This window comes from Mixophyes fleayi, chromosome 2 (assembly GCF_038048845.1).
Source record: "Mixophyes fleayi isolate aMixFle1 chromosome 2, aMixFle1.hap1, whole genome shotgun sequence".
Classification (NCBI taxonomy): domain Eukaryota; kingdom Metazoa; phylum Chordata; class Amphibia; order Anura; family Limnodynastidae; genus Mixophyes; species Mixophyes fleayi.
The window spans coordinates 183,698,074-183,711,429 of record NC_134403.1 but is presented as its reverse complement, the minus strand read 5'-3'; the positions used below and the strand labels follow the sequence as shown (position 1 = coordinate 183,711,429).

General features: G+C 36.1%; 1 protein-coding gene across 3 annotated transcripts in view; it reads right to left on the bottom strand.

The window, feature by feature from the left end:
- Positions 1 to 13,356, bottom strand: part of DOC2B (double C2 domain beta) — a 595,594-nt gene that overhangs the window by 279,612 nt on the left and 302,626 nt on the right. For all 3 annotated transcript variants that reach the window (XM_075195056.1, XM_075195057.1, XM_075195058.1), the window contains one exon: positions 4,822 to 4,931. In XM_075195056.1, the coding sequence (XP_075051157.1) occupies positions 4,822 to 4,931 (110 nt within the window). The remainder of the gene's footprint in view (positions 1 to 4,821; positions 4,932 to 13,356) is intronic.

Sequence of the window (13,356 nt, the reverse complement as noted above, 5' to 3'; positions counted from 1 at the left end):
CTGAAATAAGAATCCTCTTCATTTAAGATCCTTAATGAATCAGGCCCTGTGTCTTTTTTTTATATATGAGCCAATATATTCTATATCTTACATTACTGCACAACAAAGTGACTTTAAACAAACAGGAATAACATGAAGACAATAGGTATATTTGAACAGAACTATTGTAATCTGAAATCTGAAGATTATGGATAAAGGTGGTGTTTTATAATATTATATTTGTTTAATGTAACATAAGGTAATTCTATCTTGATGAACGTGAAATATAGATAAATATTGGGAACTGCAATTTATCACTTTGCAAAAAAGAAGTTGCCTGTTTCCATATAATGTTTAAAAAAAATATATATTACATCTACTTTACATTTTTCCCTGCAGTGCAATATCTACAGAAGCATCACAAAAAAAGGCACATCCAAGAAATTAAGCAATTTTTATTAGACTGTAAGCTCTTGAGTGTAAGGCCCTCTCTCCACTTGTCTCTCGTTATGTTTATGTATTGTAATCAGTGTATGTTTTTATACTCACTGTACAGTACTAAAGAATACTAAAGAATATATTTGGACTTTATAAATAAAATGAACAAAATATAATAAATGATACAAATAATAGTAGTAGTAGTAGTAGTAGTAGTAATAATAATAATAATAATAATAATAATAATAATAGTAACAATAGTGAAAGCATGTATATACTTAGCATATGTTAATTGAAACAGAAGCCCCAGCAATAATACAATAGCAATATTTTGTAATAGTGTGACCAGTAAAGTAAACAATATATAAAGTAAAAAAAAAACAGTAAACTACAATTTTTATTTAGCAGATAAAATATATAATGTACCTGAAAAAAATGGAAAACCATAGAACTCACCATGGCTGAAACTGTGAGTTTTTACCTTCTTTTTTTTAGTGGTTTCAATATAGAATAATTTAGTAAACATACTCATTTGCACTTTATAGTTTTTAAGTTTTGGTTTAACTTGAGTTGAGTGAGAGGATATTGAAATAGCAATGAGACGGTACTGGTTAACTGTGTTTTATTTTAAGAATAAACTTTATTGATGTTCATTATAGGAATTGTTATGTCTACTGTAAAAAAAACTAGTATTTCTCAGTTTATGAAGTCATGGAGAAAATAAGTCAAGACATGCTTAATTTTGTATGTAACCTTAAATATAGTATATGTGTCCAGTCTTATGTATGCAGTGTGCACAGCCATTGCATTGCACCAATTTTCTCCATCTGTAGTTTTAATATTATTGTATTATCAGTGGTCGAAGTGGAAATCTAAAAGTTATGATGTGGAAATGGAAGATGTAAGTGAATGGAAATTAATAGTTTTACAATGAAGGCAGTAGAGAAAGTGGTAGTATGGCCTACCATCATATACCAGCCCACTTAAACCACTGTGTATTATAATAAAAAGATGAATATTATTACTATCATGAACATTAAAGAATGTGAAAATAGAGTATAGTGAGAAATTCTAATGAGATGACTCCAATGAACAATGGGTCCTAATAAATAACAAAATAATTAGCAATTAATGGCAAAGTTATCAAAATAAAACAATACGGCACAACCTATAAAAATACACTCATATAGACATATATCTCGGAAATCAGCTGAATGTTCTAAAATCAAAATGTAGGTCATCATTTGCGCACAAATGTAAAAGTTGGTGGACCTGAATCATTAAAGAGAGCATAAAAAGAAGTAATTACACCCAAATTCAACAGCGCACATGTCTACAGATCCATTACTTGTTAAATTTGGGAGTACGCAGAGCTGTTTTACTTTCATTTTTAAACAAATGCACCTTTGGCCGGATTCATTAAGTAAAGTAAATTAAAAAAAAGGAGTAACTTTGCACCTTCGCAAGACCATTTTGCATTGGAGAGGGAGGTAAACTTAATATGCGGGGACAGATTTATATTTGGGATAGGGCAAGTCCTAGATCAACTTTAAATTTCAGTGTAAAAAAAAGCTATCAAGTATGTGTGCGCTACATGAAAAAGCAGCCAGTATTTTCTTTAAGTGCAAAATAATAAACTAATTTGCACATTTTACATTGTATCAAGGTTTGTTCAGGAGCAAATTTACTCCTATTTTTGCTTTGTTCTCCTTAATGACTCAGACCCAGTAAGCATAATATTGCATTTGCAAAAAAGGATGAGTTTTTTCTGTACCTCTGCTACAGTGCTGTGAATAGAGAGCTATGCATCTCTATAAGGTGTACCTGAACCAATAGTTCATAGTTTGTAAGCAGTAGCCATATCATTTTACCACTGGATCTCTCAATCTCTACTGTGCAATCTTGCTGGGACCTTTGCAAAATCTTTTTAACTATTGTTTGCAATGGGGCATGGGACACAACATTTCTATTTACACTCAGAACTTGCTTCCTTGCCTGACTAAAGTACTTTGTAAAAGTAACAGCTTATGTAACTATGGACTTGCTATTGTCCTGACTATAATGATCTGCATTTTGAACCTGATCCACCTGTCTTGTAGTTTGCCTGTCCCTGAATTATGAGTTAGTCAAACTTGTGCCCATACCACAACATTCAGGCACTGGATCCACATGTCTTTGTTGGGTACTAGTACGGTATTTTTTTTCAATGTATTATCTAACTCTAATACCAGTCATGGAATACTGAAAATGTAGGGCAAGGGCATAGAAAAGGTGACGAAACTATTAGTTAGATTTATAGTACTCAAACACAAAATGCTCTTACTGAGGCCTTTATTAATAGCAATGGTTTAATCTTAAAGTAAATAGAAGGCATTTAGCATTGTCTCTCATATTTTAATATACGCTGATCAGTCACAACATTAAAACCACTGACAAGTGAAGTGAATAACATTGATTATCTTGTTACAATGGCAACTGTCAAGGGGAGGGATATATGGATGTGGTATTAAATTTCGGCAATAACAATGCCAACAGAAATGACAGCGACAAAACAATAACGATTATTGTAAAACCGACAATATAAAAGAGCAACTTATCATGTAACAGGCAGGCAGGCTTTCTGGTTGCTTTAATTAAGTCCACATTCAAAGAGCGACTTATCCAAATGTGTACAGTCAGAAATGATGTCATTGCCCATCGACCCAGTGAAAACTACGCTTTCAAAGCGGCAATGTTGGGACCCACCGCCTGAATTACATTATGACGCTTTAAATTATTTAAATTATTTTTCATCTGTTACCACGAATGTGAGAACAGAACAAGTATTGTAGCAGGAAAAGGTCCAATGCGATAATTGCTAAATAAGCTTCCCTTGCAAATGCAAATTGCAGGTTGAAACCTTTAGTTATATCGGTGGTACTCACTTTTCAGGCTGCAAGAATCAAGACAATGGCTGGGTTACATTATACAGACGTGGGGTCCGGCCATTGCCGCTTTAAAACTGGCATTGTCACCCTGGCCCTTGTAACTGACGTCATTTGTTCATGGACACATTTTACACAGTCGCATTTCATATCTGCCAGAAAATCAGCATGTAGCAAAAGTTCTATTTCACTAACATACTAAGTCTATATTTCCTCCTTGTCGCCCTGATACTATTCAGAATTTTTATGTTGACCTAACAGCTGTCGGGATTCTTGCAGCCAGAAACACTTACCCCACCCAGTTATATTTAGCGAAACAAACAAAAATCCCTATTGCCTGTGGAAACATCTGTTTCGTCCTCTGGTAAAGATGCCCCATCATCTGGTATTAACTGTATAAACTTACATATTATATTTAAAAGATGCCTCACGTTCCTTTTTCCTTTTAAGTAAAATCTTTCCAAATACAGACAATATTCTAAGTGAACACTTAACAAGTACAGATTACAAGCACAAAAGTAAAAATAACTTGTAAAGTTCCATTCATATATATGCATTATGTATTGTTTTAGTACATTTTTCTTTGTCAGTAGGGTACCGCTTATAATATAGTTTAACAAATCATACTTTTATATTGAGTCAAATGCTATCTGGAGTAAATAACTGAAACTTAATAAAATTGAATTGCTCTACTATTTTATAATACTCTTGACGGAGTCACAATCTCAACACAGTTGAGAATTATTTTATATATGAGAATATATTTGCATAAAATCACCAACCTTTTACAATAGTAGCCCACATTTAGTATGTTGCATATCCCTACTTATGCTAATTTTATGCTTGCAACAATTCAAATATTAACCAAAAGAGAAGTTTCATTTTTAGAATAGACAAATATGTTTGCACAGAAGATATATATATATATATATATATATATATATATATATATATACACACATTAAACAGCAACACCAGGCATTGTGTTACATCCTCTATAACTAGGCTTACACCGCCACTAAACTTTTACAAACTATAACAACTATAGAGTAACTACCCTAGGGGTAGATTTGTGGTAAGGTTGTATAGGACTGGGCCTAGGGCATCAAGTTGCGGGGGCAGCAATTTGCTCACATTGTTTTGAAATTTGCATATTACTAACGTATTAATTACATGTTCTATGATCTCGATTAGGGATGAATCATATATATAAGATTGGATGAGATGCAGTAGAGGGGTATAGAGGTAGGGGACAAGTGGGTGGTGCCGATAATGTGCCAAGTGGAATAAATAAATATTTAAATAGAAAAGCAAATTGGGGCCGTATGAAAGGAAAAATGGTAACTTGCACCATGGAGACGAAGCAATAGCCCTCACTGACCCAGTTGACCCTTCTTGTTAGACATGAATATTCCACTTAGTCTCATCACAGTTGTATTTCTCTGTAGTGTAGGCAGTGACTCTGTACAACATGGCTTACCTGAGAGTTTTACGAATCATATCTTCATCTGTGATTCCATAATATGTTAACGTTTCATTCCACGTGGGATTTAGCGTATTTCTCAAAGTCTTTGTTCTTAGTTTGTTTGCCTGGATGAAAACCAGAGAGATTGATTAGATGCAGAAATATTAATGAGGATTTCAAGCTACATTGAATACTTAATCCACCTGTGCAATATTCAAGGTTTTTTTATCACTCAATTTCTGAAATAAAAATTGCTGCTGAAATCACTTTGTTTTAATTGAAGATCTACTTTTATACTATTGGAATAGAAATAACTATAAAGAAAAAGAATTTGGGGGGCATTTACTAAGCAGCAGTTTTGTGTGCAGTTTGCAACCTGTCACTCATTGCATGCGGTTTTCAGCACCAAACTGCTGGATTTACTAGCCTGCTCTCTGCAGGCTGACAAAACTCAAATTACATGCAATATGTGGCTGTTTGGGAAGTCCCAAACTGCCAGAAAAAAAGGCAGATTTTTAGACATGGTTCTAACACGCATGTGATCTAAGCTATCTGGCCAGTCAGAACAGAAAAGTAATAAGTATCTTTTAGGGCGCTAACACTGACTTATTAATTATAGGGTAAATAATTATTTATTAAACAGCCAAACAGTCAATATTAATGTATTATTTTTTAAAAAGAAGACAAAATAGATGGATTATTTATACTAGAGATGAGCAGTTTGGATTACTTGAAGTCCGACAAAATCTGACTTTGAGGATCCAAGCGACTCGGTTTCTCCCGTCAAACTCAGATCTCAAAATGAGGCGAAACACCATTTTTGTGATTTTTTTGTGTGTGCAAAACTCTTGTGAGTTTTGGATAGTCTTCTTCGTCATCATCATCACCATTTATTTATATAGCGCAACAGATTCCGCAGCGCTGTACAGAGTCCCTGCCCCATTGGAGCTTACAGTCTAAATTCCCTAACACACACACACACACACAGAGACTAGGGTCAATTTTGATAGCAGCCAATTAACTCCTCACAGATAAGGCCATGATCAGGAATTGAACTCATGACCCCAGCACTGTGAGGCAGAAGTGCTAACCACTTAGCCACCGTGCTGCCCCTTCTTTTGTATATATAGTCTGCCCTCGTTCTCTCCAGTGCCATTTTAGAAAAGATAGCATGTAGGAGGTTAGCTGTGGTGCTCTGCTCAGAAAGGGTGACACGGACATAGAAAAGCAGTAGAATCCTGTCATTATTGTAAACCAGTTCCATAGAGAATAGTCAGCTACAATAGTTTGCTGAAAAATTTCTATTAATTTCAATCTTAAATACACTTTACACAGACTAGTGGCTACTGTTGGTTGTTAATGCATTGCATTACACATATATAATAGTACTAGACGGTATATACAGACTGAGTTAGAGATAGATATCATTCTGAACTAACTAGTATATTCTTTGAGAAAAACAGTTTGCTTTTGCTGTCAGACTATTAGCAGCAGAATCCAAAAAACAACCAGATTTCTTTCCTTTAAAATTTAAATTTTTCTAGTGAAAGTAATCTTGTGTGGGGCTGTGACAACTGAAATATTTTCTTTTAAAAACAACTGGGTGTTTGCATGTGAGATTCAGAAGCAGCTGCACTCCCCCCCAAAAGGCTATATATTATTATATTCTAATCTTTTCCATTTTTTCAATACCTGTCTATTTTGAAAGGGTCATTCAATGAAATCTATATTTAAAAATGAGAGTTTGTGTGTGAAGGTTTAAAATTTAGTGTGAGACGCAAGAGACAAAAATGCTAAAATGCTACTCACACACTAAATTTGAAAGTTTATACAGCAGGCATTATGTAGCGTAAACAGGCAGTAACAATCCAATGCCATTATGGACAGACGCATCAGTAGATATTTAGACAAGTAGATACCCAATTGTAAAGAGCTACATAATCTGCTGTCGCTATATAAATAAATGAGGATGCTTAGAGATGAAGCTGGCCTGCACCCATACTACAAAAATTCAACGATTAGGCACACAATACATTGGCAGAGTATTCATCGGTTGCCAAGAGGATGGCTCTCATTACCTTGTTTTATTTATATGTTCTGTGCCATAAAGCTGTCCTTCTGAATCAAACCAGGGGACTTGTATATATTTATGAGGAGGGAGGGAGGAAAAATCATTCCTTTGGGATAAGCTTTGTCCAACCCTGGTGTAAAGGGGACTGCCTGAGACTTGCAGAGGAGGTGGTCCCCAAGACCCATGTATATAAATATGGAATGTATATAAATTATATTTATATGTTCTATTAGTGATGTGTAAAACATATGTAAAAGAGACAGCTGAGATAGGCCAATAGTTGCCCTTTCCACACATGTAAGTATGTATAATACTTACATTGGTGCAAATTTAGTTTCCGAAAACATATCTTGACAATGAACTTGAAAGTCCACATTCAGAGAAATTAACAGGACAGATTTTGGACCTGGCAATGAATACATGTTTAGAAGGCGATATGATGGAAGATGATCTATGCTATGTGATGGAGTTAGAGAACCGTAAAGTATGTTTAATTATTTTTTTAATTGAAGTGGAGAAAGCAAATGCACCTGTCGCAGATTTACATGTCTTAATTTTCATTAAGACAACAGTGGACAACTACGGACAGTGGCATTAGTAGACATTTAAAAGATTATGAGAGGACACAATATTAAATGTTGCAAGTAAAGACTGCATTGTCCTTGGAGTGAGGTACATTTGTGCCATAATACTGCCCTTCTGAATCAAACCAGGAGACTCGTAAATATTTATGTGGGATGGAGGGCAGAAAAATCATGGCCCGGGGTAAGATTTGTCCAACCCTGGGGTAAAGGGGACTGCCCAAGACTTGCAGCAGATGCGGTCCCCAAGAAGGGGTGTACTCACTCTGACCTCAGGGCAACTGGGACACCTCATTCTGCCGCTGCATCTCGGCTAGTGACAGGCAGCTGGGGCATGCAGGTGTGATTAAATTAACAGGCAGAGGTCATTGAATGGACAGTGGTATGAATGAATAGAGTTAGGCATTTTGGAAAGTAAGTAGATGAAGGTGTCCTGCATCCATACTACAAAAATTCAAAGATTAGGTACACAATACATTGCCAGAGTATTCATCGGTAGCCAAGAGCAGGGCTTTCCTACCTTGTTTTCCTTATATGTTCTGAACTGTAATGCTGCCCTTCTGGATCAAACCCATGGACTTGTAAATATTTATGTGGAGTGGAGGGAGGAAAAATAATTTCCCCGGGTAAAGTGGAAGTAAATGGTGCAAGTAAAGATGGCATTGTCTTGCAGTGAGGTACATCTGTGTCATAATGCTGCCCTTCTGAATCAAACCAAGGGACTCATAAATATTTATGTGGGATTGAGGGAAGAAAAATCATTCCGGGTAAGCTTTGTCCAACCCAAGGGTAAAGGAACTGCATGAGACTTGCGGTAGAGGTGGCCCCCAAGAAGTGGTGTGCTCACTCTGATACCAGGGCTGTGTCCCGGCTGGTAACAGGCAGCTGCCACGCACAGCTTTTTAAATTAAATTATTGCTTACTTCTGAATGGACATGGGGGGCGTGCTTTTGGCCCCATTTCTCCTATCTCTGTGCTACTGGTTCCTGCCCATAAGCTTTTATTACATTAAGCCCTGGGGCATTCAATACTTGTGAGTGCTCGCAACTCTATGGGAAAGGCGGGTGCTATAGGTGAAGACCTCTCCTGTTGTTCTAAAAACTTATGACAGTTACTAGAAAGATGTAACATTATAAAGGATTACCGTATATACTCGAGTATAAGTCGAGGTACCTAATTTTACCACAAAAAACTGGGAAAACTATTGACTCAAGTATAAGCCTAGGATGGGAAATGCAGCAATTCCCAAATTCCCACCATGGCCTTATATGAGTGGAGTTTGTATGTTCTCCCCGTGTTTGCGTGGGTTTCCTCCAGGTGCTCTGGTTTCCTCCCACACTCCAAAAATCATACTGGTAGGTCAATTGGCTGCTAACAAATTAACCCTAGTCTGTCTGTGTATGTTAGGGAATTTAGACTGTAAGCCCCAATGGGACAGGGACTGAAGTGAGTGAGTTCTCTGTACAGTGCTGCGGAATTAGTGGCACTATATAAATAAGTGGTGATGATGATATCTGTCAGTTTACAAAAAAAAAAACCCTCCCCCTCAAACAGAATACAACAAATCTTTTCAAAGTCTGGTTTTATAGGTAATGTACAGAACAAAAAGCATCCAGCGCAGATATTGTCCAGAGATATGGATATGCAAAATCTAAATAAGTATTAAATTAAATATGCATAAAGTCACTATAGGACAAATGACATTGAATTGATAATCTATGCAAAATCCCAGCCGGCGTGGTTATACAAATACATTTATTAAAAAAGCCACAATCAGATAAAATATACTGACAAGAAGGGGAATATTCCCTCCTGCGCAAAATAAGAATGATATATATAATCTATAAAAACAAATGTATTGTTCCCAGACTATACATAAATAGGATGATTGACTGGTGTAGCAATACCAACATGTAATATATCACAAAGGATATATAGGAGATCCAGACCTCAATAAACAGTACTTGAGGGAATATCCGGAGGCTTCAAACCGTATAGGAGATAACAATAAGGAACAATGCAGAGCAGTGTTGGAGTGTATAACTCACGATTTCTTGATAGCCGTGCTCAGTCCGCGGTGTTTCTTAAAGACTGCAAGCAAACATTCAGATTGGGTGCGCAGCCTATAATAGCCATCCAGACACAAAGTCATATGAAGGAAAGTTCCTAGCTCCGTTTGGTCCTAGCACTTCAATAGCGCTATGAGTTATACACTCCAACACTGCTCTGCATTGCTCCTTATTGTTATCTCCTATACGGTTTGGAGCCTCCGGATATACCACCATTCCCTTCAGTACTGTTTATTGAGGTCTGGATCTCCATCACTCGAGTATAAGCCGAGGAGGGCTTTGTCAGCACAAAAAATGTGCTGAAAAACTCGACTTATACTCAAGTATATACGGTATATCCTAGGACCGTGTGGTGTAATGGCAATTTGACCTTCCACTGTTTGGTTTTGCTATTAGTTGTTAGCTGACTGGCATTGCTCTCTCCGCCACCATTTTTGTTTAGATAAAAACTGTGACATTTTGCCAACTTTACATTGGTGTCCGTGTGGTTATTTATTTATTCAATTATGGTAATAGTAAGCCTGAATGTGGGAAGGAGTTTGGGTGCAATGAAAAGGAGATATCAACATTAGTCAGTTTATAATTTTTTAACTGAATCAGATAAAGCAAATGCAATTATAGCAAAGTTACAAAATCCTTCATTAAGACAGCTCGCTGCAGACTTTGGCCAACATTGGTGAAAATTTGGACTATTGTGAAAGGATCATTAAAAATAGACTGGAAATGAATGTTAATGCTATAAATAGTAATATAGTAGTAAAAACAGCTCAAAATGACATTTTTAACTATTTTTCACACTGTTAAATTAAATCCAGATGCAAAATCCAAACCTTTCTTATTTGTACGACAAAACCGGTAGCAAAGCCAAAACACAAAGTTGGTTTAGAATCGACACCGGTTTCGAAACCGAAACATGAGGCTCAGCGCACATCTCTAATTTATATAACAGGAGTAATATAAATTGGTTATTTTTATTACTGGGGCAATATAAATGGATTATTTGATTACAGTGGCAATTTGATTTGATTTATAATGGAGAAAATAAAAATGTATTTATGATGCAGACAGCTCTTATTATTTCAGGTTATTATGATCAATGTTAACTAGATATAATTTACCAACTTTAGGAATGTTTCCAAAAAAGCATCACTATATTAGTAGTATAAAATGCACCACCAAAAGTCACTCATTGTCATCAATATGGACAGATAAAATACATTTACAATACAGGATTTGTAAAATATAGTGATAGCACAGTCTTCATCATTTTATTTGAGTAAAATGCCTCTCTTCATGGACATCTTTCTCAACTTATCAGCCAGACAACTGTAGGTGTAAGGTTCTATCACCGGACAGGGAAAGGTGATCTGCTGGTGTGCAGTGATAGTGAATTAGAGCCTCCATATTTTAGCACTTTCTTCCATTAGCATCGTTCATGCACAGTAAATGAAGTCATTGTAACTGACTGGGCTTGAGAATCAATAATTGACGTTTTGAATAAGTATAGTAATATAACTGCAGCAAATAATAAAATGTTAAAATATTTTAAAGGACACGTTTTTTTCCCCAGGGGCATAATTTAAAGTGACTTATTTTTAAGAGGGCAAAGGGGGCTGATGATCTATGTATATTAATGTCAGTCAGAGAGAATCCCATTTGTGACAATCTTTAAAGTGATCATGGATTTGCTTGTTTTCATCTATTTCAGAACATCCAATCTAGCCCTAACATGTTTGATTGCATTCCCCATGTTAATCCTTTTTACTTTAGCTAGATAACATATAAATAAAAAACATTGAACTGCAATTAAATATCTCCATGTTGCTCCAAAAAATGTTGACATCTTTCAAGTAGGCATTGCAGTGATCAGTTTTAAATTCACTCCTTACTATTATTTCCTGAGAGAGTACATTCAATCACCCATGATCTAAATTGGGAAAGAATGCATCATTTTAATTATTCCCCATTGATTATACACTTACTTCCTTAATCTCTTTATGTGGATTATCCAAAATAAAATTGTCCTCCAGTCCATTTTTTTATTTTTGTTCTTTATCACACTTAAATATGTTATTTTCTTTCCAGTTTACACCATTTAGCAAGCTGATTTACAAGTTGGGCATCTATTACACAAGTCAAGTAACAATACATTTGTATATAAATAGGCAGTATATGCAAGAGAACAACAGTACAAGTACACCTGCAACAGGCAATATATAAAATGTAATTTCTTTACAAGCTATAATTTTTTGTTATGACTTGTAAGTATATTTACTAAACTGCAGGTTTGAAAAAGTGGAGATGTTGCCTATAGCAACCAATCAGATTCTAGCTGTCATTTTGTAGAATGTACTAAATAAATGATAACTAGAATCTGATTGGTTGCTATATTTCAACTTTTTCTCAAACCCACAGTTTAGTAAATATACCCCCTGGTCTCTCCAAGGCCTCATGCATAATGTTTATCTGACATATCCTTTGGAATTTCCTATGATTTAACAAGTCCGTGAGTCGGGGTGTAACATGAGATAACCAGCCCCTTTTTTGTGAGTGGGTGGCAATAGGGGGCAATCCACTCCTGTGGCACTCTGTTCTTCTTAGCATGCAAAGTGCCCGGAGCATTTTCAGTTTCTCCCGGCCACTAGGCCTTATGTCTGTTGCATGGACTGTATATAAATATATAAATTCTGTCTGTTAACTTTGTATGTGCAAAGATGACTAATGTTTTTAATCTTAATGCAGAAGTTTATGTTCTTTTAATAGATTAGATTGTACGCTGAGCAGGGCCATCTCTCCTCCTGTTTCCACCATTTCTAACTCTGCTCTCCAGCTACTTAGCCCTCCTCCTCAAGGCTCCACTCCATGTCCACTCTCGCTTCCTCCTCCCCCTTGGGGGTCTCCCTGTCTTCCGCACCCTCCTTCTTGGGCCCCGTCATTTGTGGATCCTACCTCCCCCTTCCCCGCCCTCTCTAGCTGTGCATTGAGCTTACCGAGTTGCTGTGCTTACTGTTTACTGTACTGTGCTGTCTCCCATTGTTTTGTACTTTGTTTGTCTCTGTACGGCGCTGCGGACGCCTTGTGGCGCCTTATAAATAAAAATTAATAATAATAATAATAATAATAGCAATGCAGTTCGTTGACGTTATACCCCACTTTGGGTGTAACCAATACAGAAAGACATTCCTATGTTCTGACCAATCAGAGCAAAACCACTCTATACTCTCTATTGATTAGTAGCTGACAGGCCACTCTGGCCTGTAATTTGCATTGTGGTTTTGCAAGGAGCAAGTCTTTACTGTGAATATTGTTTCCCAAAGGAGTAAAAGCTAGAAGCTCCTGCTAAAAGGATACTCTTAGTCCTGATCAGTAGTGATACAGTCTTGTATGCAAGCTATAAAATGTGTTTGCAATCATGAACAACTGTAGAAATGTATTTTTTTAAAATTTATTTTAATGTATTTTATGCTCAGTAGACATTAACAACATCCTAATAAACTTATTTCATGGAGAGAAAAAAAACAATTTTTTTTCTTTAAGGGGGTATTCAATTGTTAGCGAGTTTTGAAGTTCGAGCGCGTTAAGTCATTTTTTAGCTATTTTTCCTTTTTTTCGAGCGCGGAAACTTCTCCCTCAATTCTATTGTTTTGGGTTTTCTTTACCGAAAAGGTGTTTTCGCGCTCCAACCGTTTGTCAATGTTAAAGTATAGGCTGGATGTGAACGCTCAGCGGGAAAAGCTATTCAATTGTTTTTTAACGCTGAGTGTGAAAAAGTAAAATCTGCAGTTTCATCTCGCACCTCCTTGGTCTGCTCAAAGTAAAAAAAATTTTT